Source organism: Gavia stellata, unplaced genomic scaffold, assembly GCF_030936135.1.
Source record: "Gavia stellata isolate bGavSte3 unplaced genomic scaffold, bGavSte3.hap2 HAP2_SCAFFOLD_42, whole genome shotgun sequence".
Classification (NCBI taxonomy): domain Eukaryota; kingdom Metazoa; phylum Chordata; class Aves; order Gaviiformes; family Gaviidae; genus Gavia; species Gavia stellata.
Genome location: NW_026776913.1, coordinates 1,726,943 through 1,751,238, shown reverse-complemented (window position 1 = coordinate 1,751,238; position 24,296 = coordinate 1,726,943). Strand labels below are relative to the sequence as shown.

Sequence of the window (24,296 nt, the reverse complement as noted above, 5' to 3'; positions counted from 1 at the left end):
CACGTGCGCCTTACAGCAGTGCTGTACAAACAGAGTCTTCTCAACTAAAGCCTGCAGCTGCATGTTTCAGCCCCTTGGCACCAATTCCCACTGTTTCACCTGGAGAACGAGCTGCACACAGGCACAGAAGGAAGTTTCTTACTTGCCAACAAACAAAACCAAAGGTAGACATAGTTCAATACAACATAGAAGACATTCCTCACCTGTATATTAAGGCCGTCTTACCTCCTCATAAGTCCACTTTCCACAGTGGATAGCCTTAGACCGATGCAAAACACATCATTGTGTGAAGGACACATCCCAAGAGCACCCAAAACACTTTCTGTCCCCTCCCAAGCCCTTGCCCACCTCCCCAGGCCTTTGCAGGGGAGGGAGGTTGGAGAGGTAGCCTTGACGCTGTACCAGCACTGCTAAGCAAGAGCCAAAACAGCGGTGTGGTAGCAACAGCACTCCGGCTACAAATACAAAGCTGAGCACCATGAGGGCTGCTATGGGGAAAGTTAACTCCACCCCAGCTTGGTCCAGGACATGGCCAAATCTCCAGGTGTGTCAAGGTCTCTCTGGACTGAAGCTCCAACAGTCCAGCTGTTAAAGCACGTGTGCCAATGGTCATCCTGAGTCGTGGTGCCTCCAACAAGATCAGAACACTACAGATGACAAGAAGACTGCTAGTGTAATGGAGCTGCTAACCAAGGTAGAAAGTACGGTGGTAACCATCTCAGAACCACCAAAGGAGGGTCCAAAGTGAGCCAAGGCAGGGCCAGTGGGGAAATGGTGAAAACGAGTTGGCTTTTTACATGGGAGGGGATAAGGATGATTGAAGAGTAGGGCTTGAGAGGTGGGAAAAGAGTGAAAGGGGAATGAAAGGTGAAGAAAGGGAATGATCAGGGCTGCTTGAGAGATACCTGTCAAGCAGCCCTGCATCTGAGCAACACTGCCTGGAAGCGGATAAGCAAGCTCCAGCTGCTCTGACCATACTAACATCTGACTTACTTCCATGGTGGTAATGGGGAAGTGAAAACTTTCCTGACTCTCATCAAGGAAAGACCCAGAGGGGAAGGAACTGCAGCATCATTTAGTTTTCCACTCTTCTGAATGGGACTCCAGGGGGTCTCTGCTCTGACCTCCTTCTCATGGCAGAAGCAGCTATGGAGTCAGACCACGTTGCTTAAGGCTTTATCCAGTGGAGGCTGAAAGCATCCAAGGACAGAGATGGCACAATGTCTCTGGGAAACCTGCTCTGATGCTTGGATGCCCTCATGGAGAAAATGTTTTTCCTTATCTCCAGCCTGACTAGTCCTTATTTCAACACTTGACTATTGTTGATTATCCTCCTGCCAAAGGTCACGGTGACAAGACTGGTTCCATCTCCCTGAAAACATACCCACAGTGACTGGCAGGCTGATATTCCTGAGGCCTTCCCTTCTCCAGGCTGAACAAGGACTTGTCCCTCAGTTCCTCCTCCAATGTAAGTCCTCAAGCCCCTGAGCATCTTGGCGGTCTTCCTCTGAACTCGCTCCCGGCTATCAACATGTTCCTTGCTGTAATGGGTTATTTCTGGCCAATAGCCCAGCAGCCAGACAGCCGCTCACTCCCTCCTCCCCTGCCACACATGAGGCCCAGAAATTTACATGGTAGTGTACAGATGTTCTAATTTGCTTTCTGTCCTCCAGCACCACCAGGGCCATTTACGCAGAGCTGATCCCCAGCCAGGCAGTCCTCAGCCCCTACCACTGCAGGGCGTTAGTCTGTCCCAGGTGCAGGACCTGCCATTTGGCCGCCTTCTATCCCATGAAGGTTCTGACAGGACGGTCCTCCCACCTCTCCAGTTTCCCCTCTATGGCATCCCTAGGGCACAGCAATGGTCCTCCCAATTTAGGGTCATCGACAAACAAGGTGAGAGTTGCCTCCTCCAAGTCATAGCTACACGTATTAAACTGCCCAGGTCTCAGCAGAGTCCCCTGTGCTGCCCCACATGCCCCAGTATGTCCCATTAGCCTCCAGGTAGACTATGACCCCTGCTCTCCCAGCCTGATCATCCAACTGGTGCTTCACCCATCTGTTTGTCAACCCATCCAGACTGTAAGAACCTAACTTGGGTAGAAGAATATTGAGGGAGACCATGCCACAAGTCTTGCTTAAGCTGAGGTAAACAACATCCACTGTTCTCCCCTCATGCACAAATGCAGCTACTTCATCATGAAGGCAATCAAGTCGGTGAGGCATGATTCACCCTTGGTGAGTCCATGCTGACTGCTTTTGGACAAATTCTTCTCTTTCAAGGTGCCAGAAATGTCACCCAAGAGGCCTCTAACTGATGGCACACTCCTCACCAAACGAGTACACCTGTACTCGGCGCTGGTGAGGCCGTACCTTGAATACTGTGTTCAGTTTTGGGCCCCTCAATACAAGAAGGACATTGAGGTGCTGGAGTGTGTCCAGAGAAGGGCGAGAAAGCTCCTGAGGTGTCTGGAGCACAAGTCTTATGAGGAGCGGCTGAGGGAACTGGGGTTGTTCAGTCTGCAGAAGAGGAGGCTGAGGGGAGACCTCATCGCTCTCTACAATTACCTGAAAGGGGGTTTCAGAGAGGTGGGTGTTGGCCTCTTCTCCCAAGTGACTAGTGACAGGACAAGAGGAAATGGCCTCAAGTTGCACCAGGGGAGGTTTAGACTAGATATTAGAAAAAATTTCTTTACTGAGAGAGTGGTAAGGCAATGGAATAAGCTGCCCAGGGAAGTGCTGGAGTCACCATCCTTGGAGGTTTTCAAGGAACGTGTGGACGAGGCATTGTGAGACATGGTTTAATGGGCATGGTGGGGTTTGTAGGTTGATGGTTGGACTTGATGATCTTACAGGTCTTTTCCAACCTTAGTGATTCTGTGATTCTGTGATTCTGTAAAGTGAGCTTGTACAGCCTGGGGTTCCCTGGGGTGCACTTTTGGCCTTCTTTCCAAGAGGGGTGCACCATTGCTTTGTCCTCACTCACAAGAGACCTCTACCAATCCCATGACCTCTCAAAAGTCATATTCCAAGGAAATGCTGACCTTCCCCTGTAACTTCAATACCACTCTTCTGCCTGTCCTACGCTGTCTTTCATTTCTCTGATCTTTCATAGACTTTCCCCTGCCCTGATACAAAGACCATTTCTAAAGTCGTCGTTTCAGATGCAGACTGCCTGGGCAAAGGCCCTTTCCATTATTCTCCAGTTTTCTCCTTCCCTTTCTCTTTGTTCGTTCTGGTACCTCTCACCTATGCTGCTGCTTTGAGCTTCAGGGACTAAAAGCCGGCCTGTCCTTCAGTAGTCTTATTGTCTCTCTTTAAGAGCCAACTCTTTAATTATGTTGATATTTACTTTTTTGTATCTCCCTATCTAAAGCATTTCTCATGAGATTATCCCTTGTCGAAAGTCAGCCTCATGAGACCTAGCTTGTACTTTACGTGTGGCTGAGGAGTGCGTTTTAATGTTTATGAAACTTTTCCTTGCTTTCCTTCTCTTTGCTTGCAAAGAGGAACATTCCCTCTGTGCCGGTGTGCAGGCAGTTCTCTAAGGAAAGCAGGTGGGAGGTGGTGCAATGGCGCTGTAACATTCAGCTCCCAGAGTCCCGAGAAGTCTGACGGAAGGCAAAGTGAGGCAAGTCCCAGGTGGCCAAGGACAGAAATGGTGGGGCTGGGGAGGTGAGGAGCAAGGGTGTCCATGCAGTGTCAGGCCTCAAGGGACTGCTTTTCCTCCCCGACACTCTGGGTCAATATCAACTGGAGAATGCTGCTGTCACCTCTTCTTTAAACTGAAAGGAATAAAATGTAACATTTTAAAAAATGTATTTTTTATTAGGGGCACTTTGAAATCTTCCTCTTTAACTGCACTATGAAATGATTCCAATTAGCTGCACAAGTCTTGAAGACTTGAAGAAAGTGACACGCAGGGAAATAGCTCATTAGGGCTTTCTGTACTTTAATGAGCCCCACGGTGTATTTGGGCCTGTAATCCATGAAAATCTGATGATGAGAGGGATCAAACCTCTCAAGAAGTCAAAGGCAGAAGCAAAAGCTAAAGAACCTTGAAGCATTAATATATATATATATATATAAAATGAGGGCCATTAGTGACAGAGCCTCCCCAGGGACTCGTTAGAGCCGATAACTGGAGGCTGTGATTGCAGGGAGGCAAAGGCACTGTGCAGGTGGCTGTAATGCTGAGAAAGCCCTTGGATTGTTAGATGAAGCAGAAAGGCCAAACCCTGAGCCCCAGGCCCTGGGCAGGCAGAGCTGGTCCCTCACGTGTGGCTCAGGGCTCTTCCTGGGGACAGGGGGATGTGAGGATGAGCAATGCCAAGTGCAGAAAAACAGCGCAACACTTCCCAACCTCCCCAGAAGGGGCGAGGAAGAACCAAAGTCCAGAGCCTCCGGGTTTCTCCTGGTAGGCGTCAGTAGCAGAGGCAACTGCCATAGCCCAGAGGACAAAGACCTTGGCCCTGTTGGGCTTTGGGGAGGGTTTGGTGTTCTGCTGAGGGTGTCCAGTTAGTGCCAGGGGAGGGGCTCGCTTTGTGGATTAGGGTTTGTGTAGGGCTGTGGGGAGGGTGAGGGTCAAGGCTAGCATTTAATGGCAGGGATAAAGGCTGGGAATTGGAGTGAGTAACAGGGTAGGAGGAAGAGTTTCTGGTTTGGGGCTTTGGTTTAGAGGTAAGGTTTGAGGTTAGGGATTAGAGCAGTGGATTCCTGTCAGGGTGAAGGGTGCCATATCAGGGTAGGGTTAGGGCTTCAGGTTACTGCTTAGAAAGAGGGTAAAGGCCTCACGTGAATGTTTTCTCAGTCAGTATCACAGTGGCATCAGGATTACCCAAACGCATCTTTCCTCTTCAAAACCTTTCATCTTTGTTGGCCAAACCTCTCTTCCCTCCTCCAAATCTTGTCCCAGCTCCCCCTGACCTCCCCAAATCTGTCATCTTGTTGGGGGCAGCATTGCAATGGCTTTCGAGACCTCAGAGTATCTGTCTCCCCACTGCTGGCTGCTCAGACCTGACCTCACAGCCAGCACCCAAGGGGACACAACGTGCTGCTGTGCTGGAGAGGCCTCGTCACAGTCTGCCCAGCAGTGTTGAAGGCAGGTGATGCCTTCCACCACCCCTAGGTACTCTGCCTGCCTGCCAGCTCAGGCTCCAGAAGGGCTCCCAGACGTCCTGGGACGCATTTCCCACGTGGGTGCTTCAGCTCCAAAGGACAGCGACCACCTCTGTGTGGGTAACTGAATCCAGCCCTGCATGTAGATTTTTAGGAGAAACTTGACAGCTCTGCAGAAAAGACCTCAATGTAATAGCTGGAAAAGTCTTCCTTTCCAGCATGGCTGGCTTTTCATGAAATTTCATGATTTTTTTTCATAGTTTTTTATTAACAGCAGCAAGAGCATGTACTGGCAAGCTGATTACACGCCCTTGCTCTCTGTTAATTGTTTTATGCAGCCCCTTAGCAAAATAAATTCTCTTACCTTTTGTTCAATTGGAGAAGCATTGCTCAGAAGAACTACTGTCTTTATATTGGCACATTTCATCTCTCTACTTCTGCCTCTCTCTCTTTTCTCCTTCCTCTGCCTATCCTATCTTCATGGAAAAGACTCACTGCATGACAGAATAACTCAGGTTGGAAGAGACTTGACCATTGTCTTGTCCGTCCCTCCTGCTCGAGGCAGGAGATGCTCACCCTGATGGCTTTGCCCTGGGTATGTCCCTCAGTGACACTCACCATCCCCACTGTCACTAGACACACACAGAGATCAGTTCAAAATCCATCCCTTGGTCTCTAAAAGGGCATGATGTGACAAGGAGGTTTTTGCTCCCAAATCCGTGGATCAATGAGCCCTTTTGGGCTTTTGTTCTTCTTAACACCAGCTTTGGAAGAAGAGCCAACCGTGCAGGCAGCGTGCAGGGGAGATCCCATTTTATTACAGAGCTAGTGTGAGAGAGTCAGATATGAGCCAGTGTTACACAAATTTCTCTGAGGTGTCCAGATGAGAGAGAGCACATTCCTGCCTCAGGTGTAGCGGGACAAATCCAAAGAGTCATGCAGGAAAATGATAGGGAGAAATAACAACAACAAAACCAGCAACAGAGTGAATAAACAAAGCTCTAACACATTACAGGATGCACTGGGAATCATGTGTGAAGAGAGATGGCAGGTCTCAGCTGTTGAAAAGTGTCCGTGAAAACCATTTCTTCATGGCATCCTTGAGCTCCTGGTTCCTCATGCTGTAGATGAGGGGGTTCACTGCTGGAGGCACCACCGAGTACAGAAATGACACCACCAGGTCCAGGGATGGGGAAGAGATGGAGGGGGGCTTCAGATTGGCAAACACTCCAGTGCTGATAAACAGGGAGACCACGGCCAGGTGAGGGAGGCACGTGGAAAAGGCTTTGTGCCATCCCTGCTCGGAAGGGATCCTCAGCACGGCCCTCAAGATCTGCACATAGGACAGCACAATGAAAACAAAACACCCAAAACTGAAACAAGCAGTAACCACAATAAGCCCAACTTCCCTGAGGTAGGAGTCTGAGCAGGAGAGCTTGAGGATCTGTGGGATTTCACAGAAGAACTGGTCCAAGGCATTGCCTTGGCAGAGTGGTAGTGAAAATGTATTGGCTGTGTGCAGCACAGCATTGAGCAACCCACTGCCCCAGGCAGCTGCTGCCATGTGGACACAAGCTCTGCTGCCCAGGAGGGTCCCGTAGTGCAGGGGTTTGCAGATGGCAGTGTAGCGGTCATAGGACATGATGGTGAGAAGGTAAAACTCTGCTGCAATGAAAAAGAGAAACAGAAAGACCTGGGCAGCACATCCTGAGTAGGAGATGGCCCTGGTATCCCAGAGGGAATTGGCCATGGCTTTGGGGAGAGTGGTGGAGATGGAGCCCAGGTCGATGAAAGAAAGGTTGAGGAGGAAGAAGTACATGGGGCTGTGGAGGTGGTGGTCGCAGACTATGGTGGTGATGATGAGGCCATTGCCCAGGAGGGCAGCCAGGTAGATGCCCAGGAAGAGGCAGAAGTGCAAGAGCTGCAGCTCCCACGTGTCTGTGAATGCCAGGAGGAGGAACTGGGTGATAGAGCTGCTGTTGGACATTTTCTTCCTCCAGGCATGGGGACCTGTGCAAGGAGAAAAAGGCAGTGACAAGTTGAGAAGGACTTCTCTGATGAAAAACCTATGCCATTTCCTATAGAAATCCCCCTCCCTCAGCTGAATGAGGACTGAGTCAGCTCATTCCCCAACCCCACCAACTGAGCGACATGGTGCCTCACAGTTTAAAAAAAACTGAGGCACCTACCTGCCATGAAGACATACCTGGCGCAGTGTCCCCAGACTTGAAGTCAAAACAGAAGCTGACCTTCACCCTCCACACCAACTCCTGAGATTTGAGAGCACCACAGGCAGGTGTAGAAATACGTAATATGTCTGTGGTCTGAAAAACTGAAGCAAGGAGAGAAAGGCTGATGGGCAGGCAGTGAAGCCTTCCCCTTACCCAGCCGTGCTCTCCACCTCACAGATAGCAACACTGCAGGGCACTTGTTTTTAGCATATTTGTTGTGTATCGACTGTAGGACACATGCACTGGTCCTACGCTGGAGGTCCAGCTGCTGAGGAGGTGAACAACCCTCTGCAAATGTCCTCAGAGTGATCTGGAGCTGAGGGCAGCCCTGACCCACACAGCACCCTCTCAACAGCAGAAGCACCCTGCCATTGCACTGGTCTCTCCTTCCACCCGCAGCTTCTCCCCACAGCGCCGTGGGGAGCTCCCCGGGCAGGCTGAGTGCTGACCCTGGCAGGCGGCAGAGTCCCTGCCCCAGCACCCAGCCCCGGGGGTGCAGGGACCCTGCTCGGAAGGACAGCCCTGGGCACCCCTGGCTGCACACCCACCTTCACACCCTGCAGCCGTCCCTGGCAGAAGGCAGCCCTCATGCCCTGTCCCGCTGATGGTGCAGCAGGGAAGCCCTGCTCTGGGGCACCTCCTTCTCCTCTATACAGGAGTGACATTCCTGGGTACCATGCCAGCTTTATGAGAGCCCTCCATGAACTGCAGCTGCATTGCCCTGCACCCAGAGACTTACCCTGTCAAGGGCTGTGAAGATTTCTCCTCCAGTGAGCTCACCTCTGTCCTCCCACCCCAGACTGCCTTTAACCTCTCTCTGCCTTGATCCTCTCCCCTCGGTGCCTGCAGGCAGTGCCCTCAGCCCTGCTGCGCTCTGCAGAGGAGCTGCTCCTGGGCAGAGCTGTCTCTCGACAGTGATGCCCGCTTGCCATGAGCTCCCTCTCTCCCAGGAGCCCGGCACAGCCTCGCAGCAGAGGACCAGCTCCAGGTGTATTAATGACCCCTCAGGTGGGTTTGGTGCCCAGTCCATGAACCTCAGACAGTGAGAGGAAGTTGAAGAAACCTCTCAAGAAGTCAGTGTCTGATGCAATCTCCACTGTTTCTTGGAGTGTTAATGGGTCCCACGGAGGGACATTGCTGACAAAGCCTCCCCAGGGGCTGCTTAGAGCAGAAAACTCCAGGCAGTGATGACAGGTAGGCAAAGGCAATGTGAAGGAAGAGATTCTGAGGAACCCTGGATGTGTTACCTAAAGGCAAAGGGCCAAGCTCTGACCCCCAGCCCCTGGGAAGGAGATCCAGTCCCTCACACATTGCTCAGGGCTCTTCCTGGGGCGGTGTGATGTGGGGATGGGCAATGCCCAGGGCAGGACTACGGTAGGATACCTCCCAGGCTCCCAGGTGGGGAAGGGGAGGCAATGAGCCCCGAGTGCTGTAAGGACAAGGTGCTTCCTCATGGGTGTCAGTGGCAGAGACAACAGCCACAGGCGAGGAGGGAAGAGCTGATCTCTCTTGGGGGCTTTTCTGACTTTCTCCATCCCTCTCTCATCTCCACCATTGGCTGTCCTACGGTCTCCCACACCTGCACCTCTTCTCTGCAGGCTGTAGACATCCACCCTGCTACCCCACCTGGCTCTCACCTGAGCATCTTCCTTTACTGATATCTCTCCATCCTTCCTCGTTGTCCCTTGCAACACAAAGCCTTGGGTTGTTCCAGTCTCCCTCTGGGTGACTTCTTACACCACAGCACCGCCCTTCGAGTGACATTTCTCTTTCCTTGTGTCCAGTCTGGACCTCTCTAGCTGCACTTTGTGCTATAAGTTCTTTCTCATGCCATTTCCCACTACGAAAAAAAGATTCCATCATCCCTGAAACCACCTTTCCAGCAGTCTCAGGCTAATCCTATACTGCTCTGAGCCTCTCTGCCACTGGGTCAATGCTGCCCAGGTCCCTCAGCCGCCCCACACATGTCATGTGTACCTGGTCCCGAACCCCATCCTGGCAGACCTGCACTTGACACTCTCTAGTTCCTCCTGACTTCTCCAAATTGGGGAGCCGCCCACTGGGACACACCCATGTGTGTGGAGCCACACCAGTGCTGAGTCAAGGGGGATGATCACTCAAGTTGTCTGGGTGGCCCACAGTCCTCCTAACACAGCCCCACGTGCAGCTGCCCTTGTTCATAGGGACCATACGCTACTGGTTGTAGGGTATCCCTCGTAGTGCCCCGGTCCTTCTCCTCAGCTGCTCACATCCCAGCCTGTCCTAATGTATGGGGTTATTCTCCACATACCCCCCACCACTGCAGCTCGGATGCAGAGACGTTGAACCATACGACTGTCACAGAGTTCCTTCTCTTGGGCTTCCCCTCCCTCCACCATCAGGAGTCCCTCATGGCAATAGCTCTCCTGGCTTCGTACCTGGTGATCTTAGGGGCAAACCTGCCCATCATCCCCTCGTTCTTGCTGAAAGAGACCTCTACAGACCCATGTACTTTTTCCTCTGTAACCTCTCCTGTTTGGAGGTTTTCATCACCATATCCATCATACCCAAAGCCGTAGGAAAATTGTGCATGGCCAGCAAAGCCATATCCTGCCCAGGCTGCTTAACTCAGTGTTACTTCTACTCCCTTCTGGGCTGCATCTTCATGTATGTCCAGCCTTCAAGTCACCACATTTCCTGAAACAAGGCAGTGGCCCTTCTCAACACAGTGCCAACTCCTTTGATGAGTCCCTTTGTTTTCAGCCTCAGGAACCAGCTGATGAAAGATGCTCTCAAGGCAGGTTTCAAAAGAAGTGGGATAATCTTCAGAAACTGCTTTTCCACCTGAGGAGAGGTGTCGTAAGTGGATTTTGAAAGGGGAGAGAGGTGGGGAGGGTAAACACATGATTATGATGCATCTGCAGAAATGAGACCTTTATTTCTTAGCAGTGTAAGATCTCCTTAATCGAATATCATACCAGACTCTCTTCTGCAACAGGTCATCATAAGACGACCCTACATAGCAATGCCTTTCAAATGACCTACAAGCACTTTACAAACCCTGATGAATACCACAGTGGCATTTTCTAAGCGTGCAAACCAAGACAGAAAGCAACAAGCAGAGGACTTCATCCCTCCATGGCACACCCAGTTCTCAACAAGCTTCACCCTCCTCCAGTTCTCATGCAACTTTGCCTTCCTCCTAAATCTGGTTTCCTGATTATTTTGGTGGCAGATCTTTGCTGAACCTCTTAGTCTTTAGGAAATGACAGAAAATAGGTGGAACACAATAAAGAGAATAATAACAGATTGCTTTCTGGACGAAGTGGCACTTACATGTCCGTTAACGTCCTGATCAGAACAAAAGCATGCCTGAAACTCAGTCCAGTTGAACTGTTGAGAATGACCTCTCTTCTAATTTGGTCCAGAATCTAGAACATTGGTCAGGAATGTAGGTTTGACGAAGAGTGCACCTGTCTCCAGATCACTCATGTTTGTTGAAGTAAATGTCCAGTCCTTGACACAATGCTCCCAGAGCCAATACTTCAGCTAATCCAGCACATTCAGTGGAATTAGCTTGTTCAGACATAGACTTTTATAACTTTAATGTCTAAAAAGATGAGTTCATTCTCTGGCCTCCTTTGATAGCAGGGAAGGGTCAGCACTCTAGAGGGTGATATCATCTCCTCCTACAGTGGTCTTCAGGAGAACTGTACTTAGCCTAGACTTGGCAGCTTAGTTTTCCCATAGGTAATGCCAAGTGCCCTGAGCCACATACCGGGCATCGTGTGGTCATTTGCAGAAGGGAGGGACTCTTGCTCAGCGGGGCCATCCTTTGAAGACATGAGGGTTACAATTGTAGCTTAAAGTCTCTCCAAAATTAAAGGGAAACCTCTCCTCTTCTCTAATCCCTGTCACAGTGTTGCCATTTAGTGCCAGTGGCTCTTTGCACAGTGGCAGCTATGAAGGGAGACCACGTGTCTTGGTACAGTCCTGTCCTGCCTGTCTTCTCATTCCAGCTCCTCTTTCCTTAGATACCCTCTCTGTGTCCTTGACACTGCTGAACCCAGATACAGGCAGCGTGGTGGTCAGTGCAGTCAGAGCTGTGGGGCATAAGCTAATGGGCACTCACACACCTCAGTGGACAGGCAGAGGTTGGGGCAGAGTGTATGGGGCCAGGGTGCCAAGACATGTCCCTTATGTTCTCAACTCTCTTAATCTCTCGCTGTCTCTTTCTCCATCTTGCTCGTATCTTAGGGATCCATCTCAATCCCTCAGCTCTCTCACAGTTGTCTCTCAGCCATCTACATGGGATGTGATTTAGAGCGAGCAGTGAATCTGAGGCACCCTCCCCATGGAAGCACCTTCAGGAACAACGCACCCCAGTGTAGGTGGGGTGAATGACTGAGTAAAAGGGCTCCTCCATTCCAGGAGCTCTCTGGGCTGTCCAGGTGACTGCCTCGGCCATCTCTAACTCGCTGTAAAGATATGAAGTTTGAGACAGGGAATCATCAGGGACTTGTGCCAAATTGGGGAGCCACCCACTGGGACACACCCATGTGTGTGGAGCCTTCCCATTTGGACTCACACTTGTATCCTACATCTGCATCAGAGCTGCAGTCCTGAGGATCCCAACCACCATGGGGAGGCAGAAGGCCTTCTCCACCTGCTCCTCTCACCTCATCGTGGTGACTGTTTTCTATGGCACCCTCGTCCTTGTCTATATGACACCCAGGACAGCCTCCCTGAGGCAGCTCCATAAAGTCCTCTCCTTTTTCTACACCATCCTCACGCCCCTGGTCAATCCACTCCTCTGCAGCCTGCGGAACAGGGAGGACGAGGGGGCTCTTGGAAATGCACTCAGAAAAACTGTGGCCTGCATTGAGAGCTCATACATGTTGTGATCCACCAGGAATAAACAGGTGGTGGATCTCTTTTGATCAAGTGGGGACCACTCGTAAGTGCCTCTTTTGTGTACCAGGTATATCTTTAGAAGTGCAGAATCTTGGGACTGGTTGTGGAATGAGAAGCGGGAGAAGGGAATTTGTGTCTTAAAGAAATATAGGTCTGGTCTTGAAGAGTGTAAAAAACTTGCCTGGCTTTCTTCCTTCTTTAAAGTAAAGCCAGTTGTGATCCTGCAAGTGGGAGCTGTTGAAATGCCACACCTGCCCAGGAGTGGGAGGAAACTGACTCTAAGCATGCTGTTTTCTCTTCTGTCACCCAGCCAGGCTGAGGCGTGGCATTCCTGCATGTCTGGGATTCCTCAGGGCATCTCCCTATTGGCAGGGAGAAGTGGGCAGCTGGATCAAGCCCTTCCACTGGACATGTCTAAATCCAACTCAGTGAATCACATCCCTCTTCTTCTCTGGGCTTCCTAGCAGAGGACAACTGTGAAAGCTACTCTGATAGGTTCAGCCCCTCTGGAAAAAAAAAAAAGTAGATCCTTGCGCAGAGGAAAGATGCACAAGTTGGGTCTCAGTTTCCCCATTTTTTAACACAGAAATCATTACTTCCCCCTTCTTTCCTTCTCATATTCTGACTCCCCTCCAACAATGTAATTACTTATTTGTTTCCCACTCTCTGACTTAGATACTGCAAACCGAGTCCTCCTGTTTTCTTCTTTCTTGCAAAAGAGAGCAAGGTCAGCTCATGGGGCATGACTGAGCACACACACCCCCAGCAGCAGGATCTCCCCATTTCCTAGGCTGAGGCAAGCGCACAAGGTGGGAATGTCTCCATCATCTCTGATTTGCGCAAGGGCCTTCAGCCCTGACATACTCCCACAACACACTTGTTCCTCCTCCACCCACAGACAGAAATTCCTTCCCACTTCCAGGCTCAGGTCTTGGTTGCAAGAATTTGCTGCACTTCAGAAGAGGCCTTGAGCTTCTTGGCTCTTCTTGGTGCTTAAGGCAATCTTCCGGGCTCCCTCCAGATTTCATGGGGGGAATTCTTGTCTCTAACAAGGACTTTATGACAAGTTTTTATGAAATGTTTGTTTTTCTGTCATTCCTGTGTGTGGAAAGAGTAGACACAGAGAAGGAAGAAATACACCAAAAGGGATGCGAGTGAAGTGCCCGTAAGAACCAGGTGAGCTCCCCCCATGCCTGTGGCTTCCTGGCAAGGAGTCTGTCCAGAGAAGGGCATCCAGCCTCTACCCCACTCTGGAGTGGGGAATGAGCAGTGCTCGTGCCTCCTGGGGGACACAAAAGATGACTTTTCAAGGGCACCTTTCCTCTGAACTGCTGTAGATTTGTCCTTGAGGATGAGGTCTAATGGCTGACAATGCAAATAGTGATTTAACTGGCATTGCCCAGAGTGGCCACCAGAGATGCAAACTGCTATGCTGCAGATAATTATATTTAGGCAGATTAATGCTGGGGGTTTGGTTTGGTGTGGTTTCTACTTTTTTTTAGCTACTGATACTCTTAGGGAAATCACACAAGCACCTGAAGGAATATTGAAGATTTACTGAGAGAAGCCCCAGCAGATTAGCATCTCAAGCAATGGGGTGCCAGGGGACAAGGGAAGGATGGTTTGGGCACTGCCCTGGGATTTGGGAAACGAAAATGAGTTCTCCGCTCCTTGACACCCTGCCCTTTTCAGTGAGGTCTGTGAAAAACTCTGCCAACTAGGTCGGAATGCACAGCCGTGTCAGGGAACTTCTGTCTAACTGCAGCCAATGCGGTCCTCACAGCTCAGGATTTGTGTTTCCGTTGGAGTCCAAACCACTACAATTCACACTGCCTCCGTCTTCACTATGACACTGGGTGTTGTGTGACACAACTGTCCTGGATCTCCAGGCAGGATGGGCAAAAGTTTGATACCTGAACGGGAACTCTTCCTCTTCCTGGAAATGTCAATGCCACAGGCTCGAGCCAAGAGGCCCAAGAAACAAAACTTCCCAGAGGGTCAGCTCATGAAAATGTCCCCCAGGCTGTGGGACTTGCTCTTGACTGACAGAGAATTTGTGAGTCTGGACAAATTTGTGAGTCTTCACCTATTTTTCCCTCTCTCTTTGTAACTTGGCTCTCAGCATTTCTGTATTGAATCTGCTTTGCCACTTTGAAAATGTGTCTTTGAGAAACTAGCTCGGGATATTTTCATTATCTTTTTTTTAGCCCAAATGAATATGCAGCATTGAAGTGGGTTTCCATATATGGAGCAGTTTTGCACAAAGTCTGCTCCAAGAGGAGAAATATCTCAGCCTGCATCTGGAAATGAATGAAGCTGTGGGGGGTAAATGTGCTGCTTCAGACAATATGTGGTATGCATGCAAGAGAAAATGTTGTGAAGGTGAATGGGCATGAAAGAAATGGAAAATTGCCCATCCAATGGAGCTCTGCAAGCGGAGGATGGAGCTGTACATAACATGGCATGATCCAAGTGGGATCAGCATGGAGAGAAGACTTTTGTAGGGAAGGCGTTGCAATGGAGTACCTTGACGTCACCGAACTGAAAAAGAGAGATTGGACAGTGTGCTGAAGTGACAGGCAGAAGTGTCCTCGGCTAAAAGACCTTTGCTAAGAGGACTTTGGAGGGATTTGGGTTGCAGAGATTTGAGGTCGTCCTTTCAAGACCTAAGCAAGCTGAGCTTTGGAGACAAGTGAAAATAAGGAAGCTCTCAAGGATGTTTTGGGATTCGTTGTACTATCTTTCCTCTCTCTTATAATTTAAAGATTACTGTATTGCCTTTAAGTAATCCATGCTCCATATCTTTTTTCTCTGCTTTTTTGAGAAGGGGGAGGTGGAAGAGAAATATAGTTTCTTTTTTAACCAAAGGCAGCCAATGGGCGGATCCCAGGTCAGTTAAATGTATAAAGGAAGGCAAAATTATGATGTGGTGTACACTGGCACAAGAAGATTTCCTGCATTTCCATTCTCTGAAGCCCTAACTGGGCGGCAGAGAGCCTGGAATCTCAGAGCTCCCTTCATCTGCCCTGCATTTCAGCATGTAAAATTAAGCTAACCTAGTCATAAAGTTGGTTTTGATTCTCTTCACAGCCTAAAGCACAGCATGGGGCGGGAGACAGGCAGGACACCTAAAGAGGACTCACACTTCTCTGCAAAAAAGCTTAGGTGCTTGCGGCAAGCACAGGAGGCATGGCATACCGATTCCAGGGTTCAACAACCTGGTCAAATGCCTTGTCTACATTTCTGTAATGGTGGCATCGATGCATGGCAGTTATGTGCGGACTCTGTACAAGGATCATAGAATCATTGATTCATAGAATGGTTTAGGTTGGAAACGACGTTTAAGATCATCAAGTCCAACCATAAACTTAACCCTGCTAAGTCCACCACTAAACCATGTCCCTAAGCGCCTCATCCACAGGTCTTTTAAAAACCTCCAGCGATGGTGACTCAACCACGTCCCATGGCAGCCTGTTCCACTGTCTGACAACCTTTTCAGTGAAGAAATTTTTCCTAATATTCAGTCTAAACTTCCCCTGGCACAACTTGTGGCTGTTTCCTCTTCTCCTATCACTTGTCACTTGGGAGAAGAGACCAGCACCCACCTCTCTACAGGGGGACAATCACTTCCCTAGTCCTGCCGGCCACACTGTTTCTGATACAAACCAGGATGCTGTTGGCCGTCATAGCAATGTTGGCCAACAGATGAATGTTTCTTTTCCATAGGTATTCAGAGAGATCCTTCTTGTGCTCGGAAGAGGCTGTCCTGCAAGGCCTATCACATTTCCTGAGCTCCTTCCCCCTTCAGAGCTGCTTCCCACGGCACCACCTGGATCAGTCTCCCCATACATCAAAGTCTTCACCTCTGGAGTCCACCAGCCTGTGCTCTGCTGCTGGCCTTCCTTTGACACCTGGGACCCCACTATTTCCTTGTTTGCCAGTACCACCTCCAGGTGAGCATCCCCCTTGTTGGCCCACCTGGCAGCTCTGTTAGGAACTTGTCCCAGGAGCCTCCAGGCTGCCGCCATCCTGTCGCTTTGCCTGGCCAGGGAATGCCAGGGCACTTACAGTCCCCCACAGGAACCTGCTCCTTAACCTGGAGACTTCCTCGGCTTGCTGAGAGACGACTTCTGCTGTTTCCTCTCCCTGACAAAGTAGGCTATGAGTGCCGATACCATGTCACCCTTAATGACTTCTCTTCTCATCCTCACTCACAGAAACTGTCCCAACCTGTTGCCCATCTCATAGAGGAGCTCCATATATCCTAGCTGCTCCTTCACAGAGGGTGCTTCCCCCCGATTCTCGTCCATCTGTCACCTTCTCCATCAGAGCATGTATCCCTCCACTGCAGCACCCCAGCTCAGGAAGCTGTGCCACCACATCTCATTTAATCCCAAACCATCACAGTAGAGTGGCAAGTCCTGGGGCTTCAGCTCCTCCTGCCTGTGCTCCAGCTCCTCCTGGCCATGCACATTTGGGCTGCAGCACCTCAGCCGTGGCACCGGGGTGGAGCGTAGACTTCTCACAGGGAAACCTGATCACTGATCCTGACCAGAAGACCATTGTGCATCGAGCAGCTCCCACTCGGTACCGGCCATCATGGCACCTGCATGGCCTTGTCTCTGTCTGACAATGCAGCAGGAAGGTCTCATGAGAACATCATTTCTGACTGACTGTGGGGAAGAGGAATAGAGTAGTTTCCTCGTAAGGGAATACGGTAAGAGTTTGAAGGACCGAAACGGGAGACTGTCTTCTCTGGATGGGGTCTGCATGGCGTGCTGCACATGCTGGGAGTCCCATCTGATGCTACACCACCTAGGCATCCCACCACCTAACTGGGTAAAAGATTACCTATACTATTCTCTCCTTCTAATCCTCGACCTAACTGCATTTTAAGTACCTTCCTTACTGGGATCATAATGGATCTACTGGTGAAGAGCTCTCCAGCACACTCCAATGGACTGGTAGGTGTGCAGTTTGCTCAGGTAACCCCCGGCTTCATCCCCATTCACAGCTGGTTGTTCTCCTCCAGAGCCCTGCCTCAAAGCACAAAGGCCTGGGAGACCTTGCTGGTGGAAACTGAGGCAAAGGGGACACAGAGCATCTCAGATCCATCTACACCTACTCTTACTAAACTTAGCAGTGGTTCCACAGTCTCTCTGTCTCTTCCTTAACTCTTCCTGAAGCAGCAACAGGTCATCTTAGTGCCCTTGAATTCCCTTTTGAGTGTCAATTGAGTTTTGATATGGACCATTGCTGTTCTTGGAGGATGCGGCCCATGAAGACAAGATGTGTGCAGGCACACTGAGAAAAGGATTGTTCTGTTCCTGGTCTGTATCATCAAGGGAGTGAATAAAGATCCCTGTGTGATGTGCTTTGTGTTCACGCAATACCTGCAGCTATTGGGCAGAGAAGGGACAGACTTTGCCTCTCTGATGATATCTGATGACTGATGCCTCTGAGTGATGGCAACAGTAAATGGCACACAGGCACCAAATCGCATTCTCTGCGATGCTAACTGGGGTGTATTGTCACGCACCCACCCTGAATGGGAATTGCTTTCCTGTTGGTCCTGTGATCTTCTTGCCAGCCCTGGCATCTCATGTAGCTCTGTGGGCCTGGATTTGAACATTACATTGAGCAGCTGCCTTGAATTCTGTACCACAATGTGGGGATGAACACGAGACAGCTGCCAATACAGTCAGTGAAGATCTAGTAAACCCAACACCTGGAGGAGAGGAAGAAAGAGATGGAGCTCTCCCTATCGCATACGACTCCATTCCATCCTATGAATATCGCTATAGGCTGAGCTGAACATAACGAGTAGGGACAGGTTCAGTTGCCCTTAATTTGGGCAGCAGCTGTCCTTTCAGTTGGCCAAAGGAAATTCCCAAGAGCCTCCAAGAAGATGCCCCAGATGTTGGCCTGTCTCTACATCAGCCTGCACGTACCTTCAATCTGTCTCTATTACTGGCACACATCTTTGACCACCTCTGGCACCTCAGATGTCACCAGACAACTGCATCTGAACAGCTCACTCCTGGCCTCCAGCTCCGTTAATTACCATGGGAGCTGAGAGCAGGAGCTCACATGCAGGTGCCTATTGTGTGTCCACCTGAAGGGGGGCAGGAGGAATCCCACCTGCTGTGGGTCTGTGGTGTGCATGGGAGGGAGCTGAGTGCCCTTCCAGCCCCAGCACTCCAAACCCAGGATGAGATGCCTTGTCGGGCTCAGCTGCATCCCTTCCCTCAGCAGGGGTAAAGGAGATCCCTGCCTGTCCCTGTCTGGCTGTCCTGTCTAAAGATGGGCCAAGAAAAGGTGATATTTAGGCATGAGTCTGTCTCTCAGCAGGGAAATGTCAGTGCTGGGAAGAAGTGTCTCTCCCCAGCTGCGGGAGGGAACCTCAGTGATTGCTTCAGCCTGTTTCACAGCAGGTTCCCCTGGAGCCCCAGGGACCCCTGGGGGGAGCCCCGAGGGGCAGAGAAAGTGCCGCCTTGGGCTGCTCCTCTGCTGCTGAGCTGGGCCGGGCTCCTGGGATGGAGGGAGCTCATGGCAAGCGGGCAGCACTGCGGAGAGACAGCTCTGCCCAGGAGCAGCTCCTCTGCAGAGCGCAGCAGGGCTGAGGGCACTGCCTGCAGGCACCGAGGGGAGAGGATCAAGGCAGAGAGAGGTTAAAGGCAGTCTGGGGTGGGAGGACAGAGGCGAGCTCACTGGAGGAGAAATCTTCACAGCCCTTGACACGGTAAGTCTCTGGCTGCAGGGCAATGCAGTTGCAGTTCATGGAGGGCTCTCGTAAAGCTGGCATGGTACCCAGGAATCTCACTCCTGTATAGAGGAGGAGGAGGTGCCCCAGAGCAGGGCTTCCCTGCTGCACCATGAGAGGGACAGGGCATGAGGGCTGCCTTCTGCCAGGGACGGCTGCAGGGTGTGAAGGTGGGTGTGCAGCCAGGGGTGCCCAGGGCTGTCCTTCCGAGCAGGGTCCCTGCACCCCCGGGGCTGGGTGCTGGGGCAGGGACTCTGCCGCCTGCCAGGGTCAGCACTCAGCCTGCCCGGGGAGCTCCCCACGGCGCTGTGGGGAGAAGCTGGGGGTGGAAGGAGAGACCAGTGCAATGGCAGGGTGCTTCTGCTGTTGAGAGGGTGCTGTGTGGGTCAGAGCTGCTCACAGCTCCACATCACTGCAGGATCTTCCCAGGAGACTTTTCAGGAAGCACAACAAGGCAGGGGCTGCCTGAAAGGGAAGGATCCTGGTCTTTCACTCTTCTCCTCTGGGTTGTCTGGGTGGGCAATGGCACATAGAAATTAATCTCTCATTTCTGGAGGAGGCACTGAAATTCCAAGTCTGTTCCTCTTAGAGGTGAATAAAGCGGGGAGTATTGGAAATCACCATGCCGTGGTCACAGACAGCATCAGTGTCACTTTTCCAGCCTCGCCAGGGCTGGTCTGATGTTCCCCTCAGAGCCTGCACACCCAGAGATGCCCCTGGGCAGTGTCCTGCTGCAGGGAGGGCTCTGCAGGGCAGAGCTGAGCAGGCAGCAGGTGGGATGGGCTCTGTGAGCACTGCCAGGGAGGAGACACAGGGGACAGAGAACCAGCTCCTGGCAGGGACAGCTGCAGGCAGCAGAGACAGGGACGGGGTTGGGAGGACACTGCAAACGAGCACAGGGGGAGGGTGCGCTCAGGCAGCTCTCTTTCTGTGTTTCCCTGCAGATGTCTGCTGGGCACTGTCTGCGGGGCAATGAGCTGACTCTCTCTGTAGAACCTCCCATGTGAGGGACCCCCGAGTCTCTGCTTTGCCTGTCCTGCAGGGCTTGCAAGCTGCCCCCCAGAAAGGCGCAGCTCTGCTGTGGGATCCTCGGGAGTGCGGAGCCTTTCCTTGGGGGTCGGCACTCTCCTCGCAGAGTCAGTTGCTTCTCTCTGGGAGGGGTCGTGTCCTGCCCTCTCCATCACACCTCCACCTCTGGGCTGGGCTGGAGAAGAGTTTGCAGAGCTGTTCTTTGAAACAGGACTCCTCTGGTCTCATCAGAGTCCAGGTTTAGGGTTTTTTTAAAAGAGTAATTTGTGTGTGAAGTCGTCTTCAAGGCGGCAAAATGAAAACACAGGGCAGATGGGAAAAGGACTGATGGACACTGCAGCCCTGTGAAAAAACACAGACAAAGTTATAAGAAAGTCATGCTGAGCCTCTCTTTCACAGCCCACATTCTTCCATGTCATGAGTGCAGATATTGAACTTTTCCATGAAAGATGGATTACATCTGACATGCCCTGTGAACATCAGAGATGTCACAAGTCAGCTCCCATGTACCCACTGCAGCAGAGCAAAGCTGACTCCTCAGCAGCAGAAGGGCAGAGCTCCTGCTCCTCACAGCACACTCAGCCAGCACAAACTAGAGAATGGAAATGTATTCCAACTGCGTGGGGTTGCGATGAAAAATGGAGTGGGTTTTCTCAGAGAAATCTGTCCTAATTTTTCCTGTTTTTTCCTTTTTTGGACAGAGCCCCCAGACCAAGAGACAGAAAATGTCCAACAGCAGCTCCATCACCCAGTTCCTCCTCCTGGCATTCGCAGATACGCGGGAGCTGCAGCTCTTGCACTTCTGCCTCTTCCTGGGCATCTACCTGGCTGCCCTCCTGGGCAATGGCCTCATCATCACCGCCATAGTCTGCGACCACCACCTCCACACCCCCATGTACTTCTTCCTTCTCAACCTTTCTGTCATCGACCTGGGCTCCATCTCCACCACTGTCCCCAAAGCCATGGCCAATTCCCTCTGGGACACCAGGGCCATCTCCTTTGCAGGATGTGCTGCTCAAGTCTTTCTGTTTGTCCTTTTCATGTCAGCAGAGTTTTATCTTCTCACCATCATGGCCTACGACCGCTACATTGCCATCTGCAAACCCCTGCACTATGGGACCCTCCTGGGCAGCAGAGCTTGTGTCCACATGGCAGCAGCTGCCTGGGGCAGTATTTTTTTCTATGCTGTGCTGCACACAGCCAATACATTTTCACTACCTCTCTGCCAAGGTAATGCCTTGGACCAGTTCTTCTGTGAAATTCCACAGATCCTCAAGCTCTCCTGCTCAGACTTGTACCTCAGGGAGGTTGGGTTTATTGTGGTTAGTGCTTGTTTTAGTTTTGGGTGTTTTGTTTTCATTGTGCTGTCCTATGTGCAGATCTTGAGGACCGTGCTGAGGATCCCCTCAGAGCAGGGACGGCACAAAGCCATTTCCACGTGCCTCCCTCACCTGGCTGTGGTCTCCCTGTTCATCAGCACTATCATGTTTGCCCACCTAAAGCCCCCCTCCATCTCCTCCCCATCCCTGGACCTGGTGATGGCAGTTCTGTACTCGGTGGTGCCTCCAGCAGTGAACCCCCTCATCTACAGCATGAGGAACCAGGAGCTCAAGGATGCCCTAAGGAAACTCATGACTGGTTGCTTTTCAGAAGCAGCAATGAACCGCCCATCTTCTGCATATCACTTGTCACATAACTCATTACATGCCCAGACTCTCTTTGGTAGGTTGTTTGGTTTGGTTTCTTTGGTTTTTAGCTTTTCTTGGTTGTATTAATGCTGTCCACAAAAAGGAAGTCATTCTTCATCCTATTTCTATTTCAGTATCTGCCTGTCCTCTGTGACCCAGAGACTTTGTGTAAATTGGGAGCTGTGTGTTTAAACAAAATAAAGGACCCTGCTCCAGGTGGTTTGCCTGAGATCCTTTCTTTGAGATCTTCTCTGGAGACGTGGGGCAGTGTCTGTGTGCTGAGGTGAAGGGGGCAGTAGTCACCGGGAGCTGGGTCTGCCTCCCAGCATGACCAGCATGACCCTGTGGACTCACCCCATGGCCCTGGGAACTACAGCCTGCTTGCTCTTCAGAGCAACGCCGCCAGCTCGGAGGCTGTGGGGAGCCTGGGGAGGGGGTGCAGGGGTGACTGGCCAGTGCGAGGAGAAGAGCAGGGCACTGTGTGTGTGCGGGGGAGACATGGAAAGAGAAACCCTTTGCTGAGGGTGGCAGCTGGGGGCAGGCTGCCCTGTCCCTGGGGCAAAAGGCCCTTCCTGAGGATCCCCTGGGCCAATTCTCTCATGCCATCCTGGGGACCAAGTTTGGCACCTGGGGCTGCAAGTTGCCTGGAGCGGAGATCTCCTCAGCGTGCCGGCTGGATGGACATTCTCACTGGCCTCCATTTCCTGCTGTGGGACCAGTCAGAGACATGGAGGACCAGCAGAGCAGGGTCTGACCTGTGCCCGTGTTCGCTGGACACCCCGGGCAGCTGCCCCAGGGCAGTGGTCACACACCAGCCAATAACCACCACCATTTCCACAATGGCCTCTCAGCCCAGCTCGGAGAGGTTGCTTGTCCCTCCACAGAGGGACACCGAATGACCAGGTCAGAAGTCCAGGTTTGCATTGTACAGACGAGACGTAAGCATGCACATGGTGTGCGTGTGGGGAGATGAACCCGAGTGAGCACAAATGCCATCAGCTCTTCCTGGGGGTGCCATGAAGGCCTGTGGGACAGACAGTCTCTCGAGGTCACTTCTCACTTTGAGAGTAACATCCCCTGGGAAAGCACCTGGATGCAGCACTGGGATGTGCTTCATTGAACGGACGTCCCCGTGTCCATTCCTCATGCCGTGGAGCATCTCAGACGAGTGCAGAGCAGGGCGATACACCGCAGGGCTGAGGTGCCTCCCAGCCTCTGGGAGCAGCAGCAGGAGGTCAGATTGACACTGTGACTGCTGCAGTGCACTGCCTCTGCACGTGCAAGGCAAGGACTCCTCTCTCTGATCACCCGTGTGTGTACGAGGAGTGCAAGAGCCCAGCTGAGACATGGGCACCTGGCAGAGCTCTGACATTTCTGTGTGTGACTCCAAGAACAAATTTCCATTTTCCCAGCGACATTCATCTCAGCTGCCTTGGACAGGCTCATTGCAAGTGCTCCTGTCTGCTACGTCACCCTTGCCTGTGATTCCGGATTGTGACCTCAAAAGTGCCGGAGCAATCATGGAGGTTCTGTGGTCCTTGGAAAAAGCAGACGTCAAACCCCTCTTCAAGAAGGGCAGGGATGAGGATTGACAGAATTGCAAGTGGCCTGCCTACCTCAGACTCTAGGAGGACATGGGGAAAGTTGTCCTGCAGCCATCTCCAGGCCCTTGAAGGACAAGAAAGGCATTGCTGAAGCAGAATGGTTAGGGGAAACGAGGGCACGTTGTGTACCTGGCCTTTTGCAAGGCCTTTGACATCATCTCCCAGAGTCTCCTTAGAGCCGGATTGATGCTCTCCAGGATGAAGAAGTGGATGGTAGGGTGGGTGGGAAGTTGGCTGGATGGTGAGGCCCAAATGTCATCAGCAGTACAAAGTCTTTTTAGAAGCCAGTCATACCCAGAATCCCTCAGTGATTAGCATTTGGGCCAAGACTCTTGAATGTCCTTATTATCCCCCCACATGGTGGAGCCCCATCCAGGAAGAGGGCATGGATATGGGTTGGCATGTGCCTTCTGCCTGAGTACCTGACGGGACAGCAGCAGGCATAGGGCTCGTTTGTGTGTATCCAAGAAGCTGAAAGGCCAGGGAAAAGGCACGTGGTTTAGAAGATCACGGTGAGGTTACTTTTGTCAGCTCAGGTGAAAGGCCACAAGAAGGCTGATGAGTTAGGTCGCCTGCTTGAAGGGTGCTTTCTGAGAATTTTGAGCTTTCCTTGGAGGTGGGAAAAAGCAGGAGAGAGAAAAGCTGCTACAAAGTGCAGCTTGGAAAGTGGAGCCTGGACATGAGGAAGAAGAAATGTCACTCGAAGGGTAGAGCTGTGGTGCAAGAGGTCACCCAGTGAGAGTTGGTGATTAGACCGTGGCTTTGTGTTTCAACGAACGGCCAGTGAGGGTGGGGAGACGTCAGTGAAGGCAGAGAAATGTCCAGGGGAGAGCAAGGTGGAGAAGCAAGATGGATGTCTACAGGCTGCAGGAAAACAGGGGCAGGTGTGGGACAGCCTGCGATGGAAACTGCCAAGGGCGCTGGCCAGGCTGGAAGGCATGAACAGAACCCAGGTCTTTGTCCTCTGGGC

The 24,296-nt window shown here is 51.5% G+C and overlaps 2 protein-coding genes across 2 annotated transcripts; one reads left to right on the top strand and one right to left on the bottom strand.

Moving 5' to 3' along the window:
• Nucleotides 1-6,172: 6,172 nt before the first annotated feature.
• Nucleotides 6,173-7,105, bottom strand: LOC132321476 (olfactory receptor 14A16-like). Its single transcript, XM_059834968.1, has one exon. It carries the CDS (start codon nt 7,103-7,105, stop codon nt 6,173-6,175), a length of 933 nt encoding a protein of 310 aa, XP_059690951.1.
• Nucleotides 7,106-20,753: 13,648 nt separating this feature from the next.
• LOC132321475 (olfactory receptor 14C36-like) lies at nt 20,754-23,314 on the top strand. The gene is made up of 2 exons (XM_059834967.1): nt 20,754-21,756; nt 23,163-23,314. Exons 1-2 carry the CDS (start codon nt 20,760-20,762, stop codon nt 23,312-23,314), a joined length of 1,149 nt encoding a protein of 382 aa, XP_059690950.1. The 5' UTR covers nt 20,754-20,759.
• The last annotated feature ends 982 nt before the right edge of the window (nt 23,315-24,296 follow it).

What these genes read in the sequence shown, in the direction of transcription:
- LOC132321476 (XM_059834968.1), bottom strand. Translation starts at nt 7,105, where the DNA reads ATGTCCAACAGCAGCTCTATCACCCAGTTCCTCCTCCTGGCATTCACA.
- LOC132321475 (XM_059834967.1), top strand. Translation starts at nt 20,760, where the DNA reads ATGTCCAACAGCAGCTCCATCACCCAGTTCCTCCTCCTGGCATTCGCA. An exon ending in ACATGCCCAGACTCTCTTTG is followed by an intron (nt 21,757 to 23,162) that starts GTAGGTTGTTTG and finishes TGCCTTGGACAG; the next exon opens with GCTCATTGCAAGTGCTCCTG.